General features: G+C 35.3%; 4 protein-coding genes across 6 annotated transcripts in view; 2 read left to right on the forward strand and 2 right to left on the reverse strand.

Moving 5' to 3' along the window:
* Positions 1–291: 291 nt before the first annotated feature.
* Positions 292–4908, reverse strand: LOC103831743 (pumilio homolog 23). Of its 2 annotated transcripts, none has more exons than XM_009107645.3 (12): positions 4688–4908; positions 4049–4259; positions 3603–3966; positions 3224–3526; positions 2948–3118; positions 2658–2801; positions 2403–2522; positions 2134–2319; positions 1880–2028; positions 1611–1793; positions 1123–1509; positions 292–677 (listed from the first exon to the last, which is right to left on the reverse strand). In XM_009107645.3, the coding sequence occupies exons 2-11, from the start codon at positions 4234–4236 to the stop codon at positions 1125–1127; spliced, it is 2193 nt and encodes a 730-aa protein (XP_009105893.1). In that variant the 5' UTR covers positions 4237–4259; positions 4688–4908; the 3' UTR covers positions 292–677; positions 1123–1124. The 2 variants fall into 2 exon arrangements, with proteins under 2 accessions (XP_009105893.1, XP_009105894.1); XM_009107646.3 differs by having other exon boundaries at positions 4049–4285; positions 4688–4867.
* A 244-nt stretch (positions 4909–5152) lies between these two features.
* Positions 5153–7107, forward strand: LOC103831744 (60S ribosomal protein L16-like, mitochondrial). The gene is made up of 3 exons (XM_018653213.2): positions 5153–5663; positions 6080–6214; positions 6304–7107. Exons 1-3 carry the CDS (start codon positions 5451–5453, stop codon positions 6934–6936), a joined length of 981 nt encoding a protein of 326 aa, XP_018508729.1. The 5' UTR covers positions 5153–5450; the 3' UTR covers positions 6937–7107.
* A 490-nt stretch (positions 7108–7597) lies between these two features.
* The window catches only part of LOC103832260 (translation initiation factor eIF-2B subunit alpha), a 22065-nt gene continuing 15321 nt past the window's right edge, over positions 7598–14341 (forward strand). The window contains exons 1-5 of one of the 2 annotated variants that reach the window (XM_033275833.1): positions 7601–8041; positions 8392–8544; positions 8619–8760; positions 8847–9088; positions 9170–9573. In XM_033275833.1, coding sequence (XP_033131724.1) covers positions 7625–8041; positions 8392–8544; positions 8619–8760; positions 8847–9088; positions 9170–9376 — 1161 coding nt within the window. In that variant the 5' untranslated portion in view covers positions 7601–7624 and the 3' untranslated portion in view covers positions 9377–9573. Of the gene's footprint in view, positions 8042–8391; positions 8545–8618; positions 8761–8846; positions 9089–9169; positions 9574–14341 lie in introns of those variants that run through there. The other variant, XM_033275832.1, reaches the window with a different exon arrangement.
* Positions 9414–11606, reverse strand: LOC117126771 (MADS-box transcription factor 23-like). Its single transcript, XM_033275834.1, has one exon. The coding sequence runs from the start codon at positions 10735–10737 to the stop codon at positions 10096–10098; it is 642 nt and encodes a 213-aa protein (XP_033131725.1). The 5' UTR covers positions 10738–11606; the 3' UTR covers positions 9414–10095.

Consider the following 14341-nt stretch of genomic DNA (forward strand, 5'->3'; position numbering starts at 1 on the left):
TGGACTTAACAACTACTACTACTAGAAACGGGACCAGTAACCACGTGCCCTATCACATGATCTTCATCTGATATGTAGGAGTAAGATGATCAAGTCATCTCAGTCACATATACCGTTCATGGCTAAGACGTGAATAAATTGTTTTTCCATAGACTGATAAAAAGAAAAGATCTATATTCATGCGAGTCCTAATCATCGCTGAAATGTCGAGAGATCATAAGACTAACGATAAAAAATATACTCACCATCTGAAACACAGTTGGGAAAAACTGAAAATTATTGGCACAGGAGTCAAACTAAAGCACGTGATTAGATCCAAAAAAGTATCTTAAACCAATAATATAATCTACAAGAGTTTCAGTCTCTCTTTCTTTTTAACTCAAAACAGTTTTCTCAGTTGCAGTCTCAAGAGCTCCAAGATATAAATAAAAAAGATCAAAAAAGAGAATTCACAATGAAGAGATTGCAAACACCTGTTTCGACTTCAGCAACTCTGATTCTGCTACTTCTAGTTTTGTATAGCAGCAACGTAAAGGGTCGTCAGATTCTGCCAGCTTCCATGGATGTAGCTTCTAGTAAAGCGGTGAGAGATTTGAACATAAACAAGGAGATGAAGGAGGAGACACTACGAGGTGAAAAAGACAGTTTCCGAAGAATCCCAAGGAGTGGAGCCAGCCCTATACAGAACAGGTAAAGACAATACCACACCAATCAATTTTCAATCTTCTCAAATAATTTTCTTAAACATCTCCCTCTGTTAATGTTTTATAATTGACACCAAGATTGTGTATTTTTGTATCAGGAAAGGTCCCTTAACATATGCACGAAGAAGTAGAAACCAGCAGATCACAGCAACAGAACCATAAGACTTGAATCTTTCTAATATATTTTTTGGTAGTGTAGACTATTTACACTTATTTTTGGATCTGTAACTGAAACATTAAAAAACTCATCTTATAAGCTTGCTACTGTTAACAGTTCCTAGAGTAGGCTTAGACCTCTATAAGTTCGTTTGAAGTGTAATCCCAAAAAAAAACAGTTTTACTTATCATTCTTGTGAGGGTAGATCTTCAACTATGATGTCATCTTCAATAAAATTTAGAGAAAAAAAAGCAGTCTAACCTTCAAATTCTCAATTTATTAGAGTGCCGATTCTTCCCAATCATATCCCCAGAAAGGAAAGGTTTTTTCTTGGTAGCTGGTTTATCTGTTGTAGCTTCACTAGTTTTGCTCTTCTTCTGTTTCGTCCCTTTTCCACCAGCAAAAGATACATTTTTATCCCTCGCATGTTCTTCTCGGTGGCGCTTAACCCCGGAAGTAGGACGATGGTCACTCTCCTTCCTTGTGTTCTCTACTTCCACGTCCTGAGACGCATCCTCAGGTGCGTCGGAAACAAATGTGTTCTTTGGAAAGTTTGATTTGCTGGACCCAAACGCAGAACAAAACTCGTTATATGTCGATTGCTTGGCTTCTTGTCTTGATTTCCAATGCTCAGGTCTGCTGGCATAACTGCGACAAATAAAATATTCCATACAAAAAGATGGTTAAGATGATCTTACAACTTCCATCAAATAATGCAAAGTAAGTTTTGTGATTATTAAGTTCTTTACCCATCGATATCTAGCTTCCTAAGCAGATAAGGCCCTTGCGTTGTTTTTAAGAGATCAGCTTTCACTTCCAATAATTCAGCTGCTATGGCTTCCCTTAGTGCCACGTTACATGCATCGAAGCACTTCTCGACAGTGAATGAGCCCGATTTGTGTAATGAGAGCTCGCCAAAATGTCCACGTAACCTGTCAGGAAGTCAAAGGTGAAAAGAAACAACATCAGAATAAGTAACAATCGCCTGAAGCATAAAACATAAAGAAGCAGTGCGTACTTTATAATTAGTCTACGCTTCTGCTTTGAAGCAGCATTCGAGGCAAGAAAGGCCTCGATGACTCGTGCTCCGCTGGGATCTTTTGCTGTCTCAACGGTATACTCAGGTTTCATTGAAGTTAAGCTTGTTATGTATGGCTGTATAAGCTCCTGAGAGAATTGCAATAATGTGAACGCTCATGAGCAGCCAAACTTGGGAAGTTAAAATCCAACGTAACTAGTTTTGTCAACACCAAAGAAGGAAAGGAAACATACGCTAGAAAACTTGAAAATCTCCTGAAGGATCAAACAACCCATGAGATGCATCTTTGCACCAGGTGCCCACTCCCATGTAGACTTATCTTGGGAATAAAAGTAGTTATCAAGAAACAACAACCGTGGAGCAATGGAGATACGAGTCTCGTTTTTGGAGCATAGTGCATCAGCAAGGGCCTCACAACACTGTCAAATCAGTAAGAAGTATATGTATAATAATTCTCTTAAATAAAACAACGGAACAAGAAATTTTCAGTTGAATTTTTAACCTTATGTTCATGACTTTGAAGCCTTTGGCTAGCAGCTAGCAGAAAAGTCACAACACCTGACTTCCCTTGTTCAAGAAGATCCTTGAGTCTTGGAGCTAATTCTTCCCATATCAAACCCATCTAAGCATATACAGAAGTAATTCAACATAAGTTTGTCGGCTTCAAGGAAATAGCACGAGGCTAAAAACCCTGAAATGAAAAGAAGCTAACACAACAGAAAAAAAAAAGATGAAGTGTTCGGTAGGATCAGAATACCTGCTCTTCGTTTTTTGCATGGGAGATCAAAGCTTGAATAACAAAATTTGCAGACCGATCAAGAGATAGATCATATAACGAATTCTTGAAAACTTTGTGGAACAATTCGTTATACAAACTTTCAGGAGCCACTTCCAAAATCACCTGAAAGAGGACATGAAGATGACTTAAGAATAATAACACTCTTACTACATATAAGTGGCTATCATACAGGACAAACCATACGATCTAGATACTGTTTTTGAATCGTCTAAATCAGGCAACATGTCCATAATAAGCAACTCACTTACCTCCATCAAATGACTGAATGAGTTATCCTTCAATGACTCTAAAATATCCTTGGCAACATCAGTCTCTATAAGAACCCCCTCTTCTTTTCCATTTGCAGAGTTGCAGCACAGAACAAGAGGAATGATTTCAAGCAACTCATCATCTTGTTTCACCATTAGTCCGAGAGCCGTCTGTCAAAAGAAGTTTATTTAAACATCACCGTGAACAACAGAGCAGTTGATAACTAACATTCCATGTTAAATAAACAAAAGAGTAGAGAGGGCCACAAAACATACCTGTAAGACCAGACTGCTACACTGATCGACTTGAAGATACTTCATGTCCTCTCTGCTACAGCTCAAAATCCCAGATAATAGGTAGCTGAAAACATCTGGAAACCCTTGATGAGAGAACTCTAGATTATTCTCATCTGAATGAGACGTCTTCAGACTCAAACGTTTCGCCAGAGCTTTCGATGATTTTGCGCCACGATGCTCAGGGGTTTCTATAGAGACCCCTTTGCAAAGACTAAGAAGCGTTCGAAGAACATAAGAACCATGGCAGTTGCATATCATCTCAAGAGGTTTCTCCACAATCACCTGACCAAAAGAAAACATTTTACCGTCACAATCAAAGCAAGCAAGCTCAATATGTAAAGAATAGTATAATAAGTACCTTGCATATGGAAAGCAAAGCCTCCTCAATAACAGAATAAGCATCTGGATTTTCCAGATGAGTGGCCAGGGATTTGAGAGCAGACTCTGCAACATGAGAGCCTGATTTATCCATCGCAATGGCTGGGAACACAGACGCAGAGTTTCGCAGGAAGCTGCAAAGCTGATCAAGCTCACATCCTTCAAGCAGAGTTTGCAAGACATGACTTATGATATAGTCAGTTGCGATTTCGTATTCCCTCCCTCTCGTCTCCTCAAGTGCGTTTCCGCATATCACAGAACGTTCCTCTAAATCAACTCCGTTGCTATCAAAGAGATTGGCAATCTCAGAGAAATACTTTGAAGTTTCTGGATCAATCTCTTTCCTGCAAAAGGTTAATCACAATTCAGTAGGTTTTTTCTCATAAATAACAAAAAAATTACACAGAAGGTAAAGTCTCCGGTTACCTGACAAACTGATTCTGATGTTCAAATTCGGATTGTTTCTTTGACGCTGATTTTACGTTGGCGGCATCATTGGATTGGTTCCTCTTGTTACTATCTCTATCAACCCCACGACCACCTTTCTGGTCCTTCCTACCCATTCCTCTCTTCCTGGAACTGTGATTGTTGCTAGACTTTTCCCGTTGACCCATCAAAGCTATCTTCCTAGATGATCCTGTGATGGCAATTATTAGGAAACAACTGAAACCATGAAAATCCATAGTTAAATCCTATAAAAACACTAAGAAACACAAAGAAAAAAACTCAAAAGATCAAAAAAGCAGACCATAACACTCACAATAACCAGTTTAAAGAAGGAAAGGTTCAATTTTTCAATATCCACAGCAGGAATCTAACATGTTAATGTTAATGGGCAATACAGTAAACCTCCAAAACTAACAACACAGCTGTTACCATAACAGTCATAGGAAAGGTTCAATTTTTAATTTATCAGAGCAAGAATCAAACATGTTCATGGGCAATAAGGTGAACTTTCAGGACTACTAACACAGCTCTAGATTATACACCTTAAAATTAGGGTTTCTAATTCGACTCGAGGACAACATAACTCGGTTTGTATAGTAGAGAGTAGAGCACACAAACCTGAGGATGCGAAGCACACAATTTGGTGTTGAGAGGGAAGCTCGAAGAAGCGTGACTGAGAGATAACGCGGCGCGGATAGATGATGGAAGAATCACAAATTAGGAGTCCGACAGAGAATTTGAATCAAAATCTTCTGTTTTTGAGGTTCGGACAAGGTTGATGATGTCTAGGGTTTTGTTCTGTCCCTGCGTTAAACGGCGCCGTTAGGGTAGGGAATGGTTTGATTTAGGAATTAACTGGCTTTTCAAGGCCCACTATAGTAGCCAAAACCCATCTCTGTATTCACTGTGAAACATTATTTTGTCAATAAACGGAAATTTGATTATAATTTTGATTGTTCCAAAAAAAAGATTATAAATTTTGATTAATTTAAATCAATAATAATCAGTTTTATTTTAATTTACAGCTTATCACTATTAATTATTAACTAAAAAATATAAAGAATCCAAAAAATTATCTTTTAAAACATTTTTTCAAAAAGTGATTTTTCTTTCAACAACCAAATAAAACAGAACAAAAAACTTATTTGAATGATAATATCTTTGAATTAATTTTGTATTGTGTTAGGATTTGATACAAATGGAAAAAAAAAAAACTTTTTGTAAGACTTGTTTCGAGATTATTATAATTAAATATAAAAAAAAACTTGGAAAACAAGGCAAAATGAAAGTAAATGAAGGGTTCCAAAAATGGTTATGCAGCAGTCGGTGTGGTTTAGAGTGATGGGACATTAGGGCTTGGAGAGCACGTCCTGATCTAAAGATGCGGACATTCTTGATCAACCACGCTAAAAGCCTCGCCGACCAAACTCGTCGTCAACCTCACACAAGCCAACGCTTACTCTCTCTTCTTCCATCTTCGTCAGCATCATCTCCTCTTCTTACTCTGTCTCGTTTCTTGTCTTCTACTTTAGAGATTGCTGCTTCTGATCCCACTTCATCTCTTCCCGTGACTCTTGTCTCCATCAATCACAAGGTGTGTTCATCCGGTTGCTGTTTTGAAATCTTGGGGATTTTTATGTGTTTTTCCTCTCGTCTATGTCATTTTTTTTTTTGACGTCAAAAGGCTATTCATGTCATTTCTTTTTATGAGTCACTTTTAATCACTCTAGATTTTGTTTACATGTGCTCTGTCTAGTGAAATCATGAACATAATCTGTAAGACTGTAACCTTGCTTTAAAAAAATACAATTGATTTTTTTTTTTGCGTTTTGACTCTTTTATTTGCTCTGAAAATCATGATCGGTGTCTTTTTGTAAGAGTTTGCGCTGTTCTTTGAGTTATCGTAGAGTTGATAGTCTAGTGTTGATGTTGTTACCTGTCATAAAACTTTTTATTTAGGGTCTAGTAAAAAAAAGTCATAAACCCCACTTACTGACTCCTATGCCTCAGGGTTTCAAGGGTTTGCATCACACAATTGCTTCTGAAACAGAAACCCGTGATGGTTTTAATCTTCCTCAAAAGGCAGCCGAACCTTCAAAGACCACACCAGATGCTTTCTACTGCAAAAGCCCTCGCTTCGGACAGGTAAAAAAAGAAACAAACCTTCACAAACGTACATGTTTTTTTGAAAAAAATATAAGCTGATTGTTTTTACACTCACTGTGGTTAATTAGGTTCCTGGAACATGGCACTTCAGACACACAATCCTTCCGCAACAAGAAAACAAGGTTCCAGCCTCAGCGAATCGTCTCAGAGAGATGCACAGCAGTTCCGGTAAGAGCCCCGCCGCCGCCAAGCAACCCGCGGCCAAGAGCGCCAAAAAGGTTTCCTCCAAGAGCTCCAAAAAGAAACCCGCCAAGAGCGCCGGCGGCGGCAAGGGCTCCTCCGGCACATTGTTTCCAAAACGTAGCAAGTTCCCTAAACACCACCGAGGAAGACTAAGAGGAATATCTTCAGGCGATAATCGTATCTGTTTCGGAAGATACGCTCTTCAAACACTCGCACCGGCCTGGATCACGTCTAGACAGATGGAAGCAGCGCGACGAGCCATGGTGCGGCACGTGCCGCGTAGCGCGAAGATTTGGATACGTATGTTTCCGGATAAGGCGGTTACGGGGAGACCGTGCGAGGTGCGTATGGGTGGTGGGAAAGGACCTCAGGAGTATTGGGTAGCTGTGGTTCAGCCAGGGAAGATTCTTTATGAGATGGCTGGTGTGCCCGAGAGTGTAGCTAGAAAAGCTATTACAGTAGGTGCTTCTAAAATGCCTATAAAGACTCAGTTCATTTTTAATGCAAAAACTATATAACATTCTTGGAGAATGACAAGGTTATATGTTTTTTTTATTTTGTTTGATAAACAATATTTTTTTTTTACTTTCAATAAAAGAATGTAGACAAGAAATGATATTGAATGTAGCATGTATTCAACACAACATGAGCTAGTTATCAATTCAATGGAATATGTTGGTCTAAGGTCTTATTGGCTTTGTCTTTGAGAGCTCTGTATTGTTCGTGACCACGTTCCCGATCACATGATCATCATCTCAAGCAAATATATATGTCCATGGCTGATACGCGTGAGTGAATGAATGTGTGTATATGTGAGGACTAATCATACAGTGTGAATGGCCTAAAAATCATTGGATTATCCTCACCCTATGATACACAATTGTAGAAAAGATTAAGATTGGTGAGACAGCAGTCAAACTAGATCACGTGATTAGATCCAAAAAGGTCTCTTACAACAATAATATACAAGAGTTTCAACATCTATGTCTTTGTAACTCAGACATAGTTTGCTATCCAAAAAGTCTCTTGACTAAATTTTGACAACTACATAGATGCAAGAAGAATCGAAAATAATTATTGGGCTTATTAATGGGCCTAATATGGATAATCTTACCCAGAACTAAATAAAACACTTTTTTTCTCGTGAAAGCGACGTTTTAATTTTCTTTTCTTTTTTTGTGAAAAAAGAACAAAAATAAAGAAGAAATGTGGCGAAGATCAGCATCGTTCATCCTCGACGACGAGCGGCGACGAACCTCGAACTCACCTCCCATGGCAGACAACACCACTCGAGCCCCTTTCCAAAACCCTGACGCCATCTCCGCTTACTACCAAACCCGAGCGGCGCACCACGGCGTCATCACAAGCGACTGGCTAGCCCAGGCTCAAGCCGCAGTGGGAGGCGGCATCTCCGGCGAAGAGAATTCCGACTCATCCGTCTCCGATCTCGGAAAGGAGAAGTCTTTTAATGTAATCGAGGAGTTCAACGGCTGGAGGAAACAGCCGGATCTAGCGGAAGCCGTCGCGGCTATAAGAGCTTTGGCTGCGGTTATACGCGCGAGCGAGGCTAGCACCATGATGGAGCTTGAGATTGAGCTCAAGAAAGCTTCCGACACACTCAAGGTGAAAACTTGACTTCTTCATTACATCTTTTTTTTTTTGGTAATGAAAAAGACAAGGCTTTAGTGTTCTGTTTTTTTTTAATTTTTTGTTGTTGTTAGTCATTGGACAAGACATCAATCTCCTTGTGTTTTAATTCGCTGTCTGTTCATTAGTTTCTTGTTTTGGTAATGAAAAAGATAAAAACTTTGGTGTTCTGTTTTAATTTTTTTGCTGTTAGCCATGGGACAAGACATCAATCTCCTTGTGTTTTAATTCACTGTCTGTTCATTCGTTTCTTGTTTTGGTAATTAAAAAAAAAGACAAAGACTTTAGTGTTCTGTTTTTAAATTTTTTTTTTTGGTTGTTGTTAGTCATGGGACAAGACGTCGATCTCCTTGACTGCTGGATGCGATCTGTTTATCAGATACGTGACGAGGACGTCTGCTTTGGAATACGAGGATTTTAATTCAGCTAAGTCTCGTCTCCTTGAAAGGGCTGAGAAGTTTGGTGAAATCTCTTGCAAGGTACTCTCTTTTTCTTTTTAGTTTTTACATCATAATAGAAGAAGAAGATCTGAAAGGTGTTGGCTTTGATGCAGGCTCGTAAGATTATAGCAATGCTTAGTCAGGATTTTATATTCGATGGTTGTACCATATTGGTTCATGGACTCTCTAGAGTTGTTCTTGAGATACTCAAGACTGCTGCACAGAACAACAAGCTCTTCCGAGTTCTCTGCACAGGTTCCTTTCTCTTTTGTGTCTTTTAAATAGACACACTCGGTAGCTGTATTGGAACTTAGTCATTGAACCTTTTCCATGAATTATAGAGGGAAGGCCGGATGGAACAGGAGTTTTGTTGTCGAATGAGCTATCGAAGCTCGATATTCCTGTGAAGCTGCTGCTTGATTCAGCTGTGGCGTATAGCATGGACGAGGTGGATATGGTGTTTGTCGGGGCAGATGGAGTTGTAGAGAGTGGCGGTATTATCAACATGATGGGAACTTACCAGATCGCACTCGTGGCGCATAGCATGAACAAGCCGGTCTATGTTGCGGCTGAGAGTTACAAGGTAATTTTGATTTTTTATTGAAGATCCTAGAGAGAGAGAGAGTCTAGTTTAATCATATGAAAGTTGTTTTGTGTTTTGCAGTTTGCTAGGCTTTATCCATTAGACCAAAAGGACATGGCACCGGCGCTGAGACCGATAGAGTTTGGTGTAAAGATTCCGGCGAAGGTGGAAGTAGAAATGTCGGCTAGAGATTATACTCCGCCTCAGTACCTAACGCTTCTCTTTACGGACCTTGGTGTTCTATCTCCCTCTGTTGTTAGCGATGAGCTTATTCAACTCTATCTCTAATTGTCACTCCCCTGATTAATAACTTCTTACTCTTTCAGTTTTACTTCCACTTAAAAGATAGTCTAAGATCATGTGCTTTTCATCCAAAAACCTTATTTCCATTTTTGCATAATGGACAATGGACCAACCACAGCCTAGTTGTTGTTTTTTTTTTCTTTTGTTAATTGAGGTGTCTGAACCGAACGTTTTAACGACTAGTCGAGTTAGTGTTTTGTCCATGATTTATCTTCGTCTAGCCAAATATGACAAAAGATCCAATGTTCAAGAGTTAGCTAAGTGCTAGCTAGATATGCATTTTATATGAGATTAGTGATTAGGTGGACGTTTAAACAGATTTTTCAATTGAGTATACCGATTTCTTTTTTTAAAAAGCAATCTTGAAAAGCCGCTTCATTTATACATGGCCTACATCGATTTTTAGAACTCGAACGGGAGTCTGTCTTGTTCCAACCAAGCTACCAATTTCTAGAGAATCCCGATAATTGAGCACAGCTTCGTTGTGTCAAGTATTTACTTTAGAATGGACAATATAGGTTGGAACAGCGTCTTTTGTGTTACATTTTAACATTGTTAAACGTCAAATCCTGAGTTAATTGAGCTAAACGAGTCAGTATCAAACGTGAAAACATGAGTTAAACTGAGTTAAACGAATGTAAATAATTAGATAAACATACAATACATAAATATAACACCAGTGTAATACATATCAAGAAAACACTTCATTGCCTACGGCTTTGAGACAGAAACGTACCAGACGCAATGTCTAGATAACCATCGTTACCTGACTGACCTTGATCATTCCTAACCGTCAGATTCTCATCTGTCAGTTTCCATTCAATCTCAGCCATCTGATTCTGAAACACAGGAGCATTCATCTGAACAGTCTGATCACCACCCAGCTGACAGATCCTTGTCCACAACTTGTCCCTTAACCCACTCAAAGCCGTAATGTACTCTTCCATCTCCTCCTCCGGCACACTCTCCACCGTCTTCTCCCACCACTTCAAACCGTCTGCCTCCTCACCTTCGTTTGGCATGTCACCACCAGGATGTGACCTCAGCATCACGGGCGTCCTCCGCAAGTAGTTTTCAACGAGTGCGTCCGCGTTACCAAACGTGTAGATCCTGCCGCGACGTGAAAACGTTATGATACCGATCTGTGCTCCGCATAGGACGCTTAACTCTGCCGCTTTTTTGAAAAGCCCCGTTCTGCGTTTTGAAAACGTCACTTGCCTCTTGCTCTCCTCGCTGATCTGTTTGATCTCTATCTTCTGTCTACCTTTGGTTGTTTTAGGGTTTTGTTGGAGCTTTTCTTCCTTGAGCGGCAAGCAAGCGGTTGATGAAGGTTCTCCATCCTCCATGTTGATGAGGACAATGATGAGAGAGGAGATCACAAGAATATTGAGTTAGCCCTAGTTACAAAAATAAAAGACTCTCTGTAAGGAAAAAAATATTCCGACATTTATTTATATACACATAGTTTGAAGTCAGTTAAGGAAGTTTCATTATACTTATGCTAATTTGAGGTGTTAAATGCTCGTCATAATAATAATTTCATTTTTTTTATGGAAAGATTCCATAAAATGAAACTTAACCCTTTTAATCTAATTGGTAATATTATTTCCTAGATTTATGAGATACGCTACTTTCAATTTTGCGTGTTAAAGAAACTACCGGTGATTGCTAGCTAGTATATCTACGGTCCAGTAAATTTAATTGCAGATTGTGATTACGGGCCACGGCCGACGTTTTCTTTGACAATAGATACCAATCTTAGCCGTAATCACAATGTATCACTTAAATACATTAGGCAAAGTTATACGTGAATTTTTTTTGGTGTAAAATATACGTGAAAGTTATAGAATAAATTTGGATTTTACTGAAAAATCGAGGTACTAATTCGTAATCAAACTTAGCTAAGCGTTGTTCAAGAAGTTGTAATCAACTTAATTATCCAACCTACCACTCGGCATAGCATTAGTGTGATAAAAGAAATGAGTAATTTGACACTTTTGATACAAATCATTTAAAAATAGCAGTTTTTAAGAAAATTATTTAAAAATACAACATATTGATGAAAAAATCTAAAAGAATACTCAACTATCCACAAATAATCTTTTGATCTTAACTTCTAAACCACAAACTCAAATCTACAATATTTCTCTAAAAAAATGAAAATTTTCCAAAAATAGCAGTTTTTTAAAAAAATTATATAAAAATATAACATATTGATAAAAAATTCTGAAAGAATACTTATCTATCCACAAAAATTCTTGTAATCCTAATTTCTAAATCACAAATCCAAATCTACAATATTTCTCTATAAAATGAAAACTTTCTAAAAATAGCTGTTTTTAAGAAAATAATTTAAAAATACAACATATTGATGAAAAAATCTGAAAGAATACTCAACTATCCACAAATAATCTTTTGATCTTAACTTCTAAACCACAAACTCAAATCTGCAATATTTCTCTAAAAAAATGGAAACTTTCCAAAAATTGAAGTTTTTAAAAAAATTATATAAAAATATAAAATATAGATCAAAATATAGATAAAATATACAAATAATATTTTGATCTTAAATTCTAAACCACAAACTCAAATCTACAATATTTCTCTAAAAAATGAAAAATTTCTAAAAATAGCAGTTTTTAAGAAAATTATTTAAAAATACAACATATTGATGAAAAAATCTGAAAGAATACTCTGAAAGAATACTCAACTATCCACAAATAATCTTTTGATCTTAACTTCTAAACCACAAACTCAAATCTACAATATTTCTCTAAAAAAATGAAAAGTTTTAAAAAATAGCAGTTTTTAAAAAGATTATATAAAAATACAACATATTGATGCAAAATTTTGAAAGAACACTTATCTGTCCACAAATATTCTTGTATTCCTAATTTCTAAATCACAAACCCAAATCTATAATATTTCAATATAAAATGAAAACTTTCTAAAAATAGCAGTTTTTAAGAAAATTATTTTAAAATACAACATATTGATGAAAAAATCTGAAAGAATACTCAACTATCCACAAATAATCTTTTGATCTTAACTTCTAAACCACAAACTCAAATCTACAATATTTTTCTAAAAAAATGAAAACTTTCCAAAAATAGCAGCTTCTAAAAAAATTATATAAAAATATAACATATTGATAAAAAAATTCTGAAAGAATACTTATCTATCCACAAAAATTCTTGTAATCCTAATTTCTAAATCACAAACCCAAATCTACAATATTTCTATATAAAATAAAAACTTTCTAAAAATAGCAGATTTTAAGAAAATTATTTAAAAATACAACCTATTGATGAAAAACTCTGAAAGAATACTCAAAAATCCACAAATATTCTTGCAATCCTAATTATAAATAACAAACTCAAATCAACAATATTTCTCTATAAAATGAAAACTTTTTAAAAATAGCAGTTTTTTAAGAAATTATTTAAAAATACAACATATTGATGAAAAAATCTGAAAGAATACTCAACTATACACAAATAATCTTTTGATCTTAACTTCTAAACCACAAACTCAAATCTACAATATTTCTCTAAAAAAAAAACTTTAAAAAAATAGCAGGTTTTTTAAAAAATTATATAAAAATATAACATATTGATAAAAAAATTCTGAAAGAATATTTATCTATCCAACAAAATTCTTGTAATCCTAATTTCTAAATCACAAACCCAAATCTACAATATTTCTATATAAAATGAAAATTGTCTAAAAATAACAGTTTTTAAAAAAATTATTTAAAAATACAACATATTGATGAAAAAAATCTGAAAGAATACTCAACTATCTACAAATAATATTTTGATCTTAAATTCTAAACCACAAACTCAAATCTACAATATTTCTCTAAAAAATGAAAACTTTCTAAAAAAAGCAGTTTTTAAGAAAATTATTTAAAAATACAACATATTGATGAAAAAATTTGAAAGAATACTCTCAAAAAAACCTCAACTATCCACAAATAATCTTTTGATCTTAACTTCTAAACCACAAACTCAAATCTACAATATTTCTCTAAAAAAATAAAAAGTTTCCAAAAATAGCAGTTTTTAAAAAGATTATATAAAAATACAACATATTGATGCAAAATTCTGAAAGAACACTTATCTGTCCACAAATATTCTTGTAGTCCTAATTTCTAAATCACAAACCCAAATCTATAAAATTTCTATATAAAATGAAAACTTTCTAAAAATAGCAGTTTTTAAGAAAATTATTTTAAAATACAACATATTGATGAAAAATCTGAAAGAATACTCAACTATCCACAAATAATCTTTTGATCTTAACTTCTAAAAACTACAAACTCAAATCACAATATTTCTCTAAAAAAATGAAACTTTCCAAAAATAGCAGTTTTCAAAAAATTATATAAAAATATAACATATTGATTAAAAAAATTCTGAAGAATACTTATCTATCCACAAAAATTATTGTAATCCTAATTTCTAAATCACAAACCCAAAATCTACAATATTTCTATATAAAATGAAAACTTTCAAAAATCGTTTTTAAGAAAATTATTTAAAAATACAACATATTGATGAAAAAATCTGAAAAAATACTCAACTATCCACAAATAATCTTTTGATCTTAACTTCTAAACCACAAACTCAAATCTACAATATTTCTCTAAAAAAATGAAAAGTTTTCAAAAATAGCAGTTTTTAAAAATATATATAAAAATACAACATATTGATGCAAAATTCTGAAAGAACACTTATCTGTCCACAAATATTCTTGTAGTCCTAATTTCAAAACCACAAACTCAAATCTACAATATTTCTCTACAAAAATGAAAAGTTTTCAAAAATAGCAGTTTTTTAAAAATATATATAAATATACAACATATTGATGCAAAATTCTGAAAGAACACTTACCTGTCCACAAATATTCTTGAGTCCTAATTTCTAAAACCAAAACTCAAATAAAAAA

The sequence above is a fragment of the Brassica rapa genome, chromosome A07 (genome assembly GCF_000309985.2).
Source record: "Brassica rapa cultivar Chiifu-401-42 chromosome A07, CAAS_Brap_v3.01, whole genome shotgun sequence".
Taxonomy (NCBI): domain Eukaryota; kingdom Viridiplantae; phylum Streptophyta; class Magnoliopsida; order Brassicales; family Brassicaceae; genus Brassica; species Brassica rapa.

What these genes read in the sequence shown, in the direction of transcription:
- LOC103831743 (XM_009107645.3), bottom strand. Translation starts at nt 4,236, where the DNA reads ATGGGTCAACGGGAAAAGTCTAGCAACAATCACAGTTCCAGGAAGAGA. An exon ending in CATCAGAATCAGTTTGTCAG is followed by an intron (nt 3,967 to 4,048) that starts GTAACCGGAGAC and finishes AACCTTTTGCAG; the next exon opens with GAAAGAGATTGATCCAGAAA. An exon ending in CATTCAGTCATTTGATGGAG is followed by an intron (nt 2,802 to 2,947) that starts GTAAGTGAGTTG and finishes GTCCTCTTTCAG; the next exon opens with GTGATTTTGGAAGTGGCTCC.
- LOC117126771 (XM_033275834.1), bottom strand. Translation starts at nt 10,737, where the DNA reads ATGGAGGATGGAGAACCTTCATCAACCGCTTGCTTGCCGCTCAAGGAA.
- LOC103831744 (XM_018653213.2), top strand. Translation starts at nt 5,451, where the DNA reads ATGCGGACATTCTTGATCAACCACGCTAAAAGCCTCGCCGACCAAACT. An exon ending in TTGTCTCCATCAATCACAAG is followed by an intron (nt 5,664 to 6,079) that starts GTGTGTTCATCC and finishes CCTATGCCTCAG; the next exon opens with GGTTTCAAGGGTTTGCATCA. An exon ending in AAAGCCCTCGCTTCGGACAG is followed by an intron (nt 6,215 to 6,303) that starts GTAAAAAAAGAA and finishes GTGGTTAATTAG; the next exon opens with GTTCCTGGAACATGGCACTT.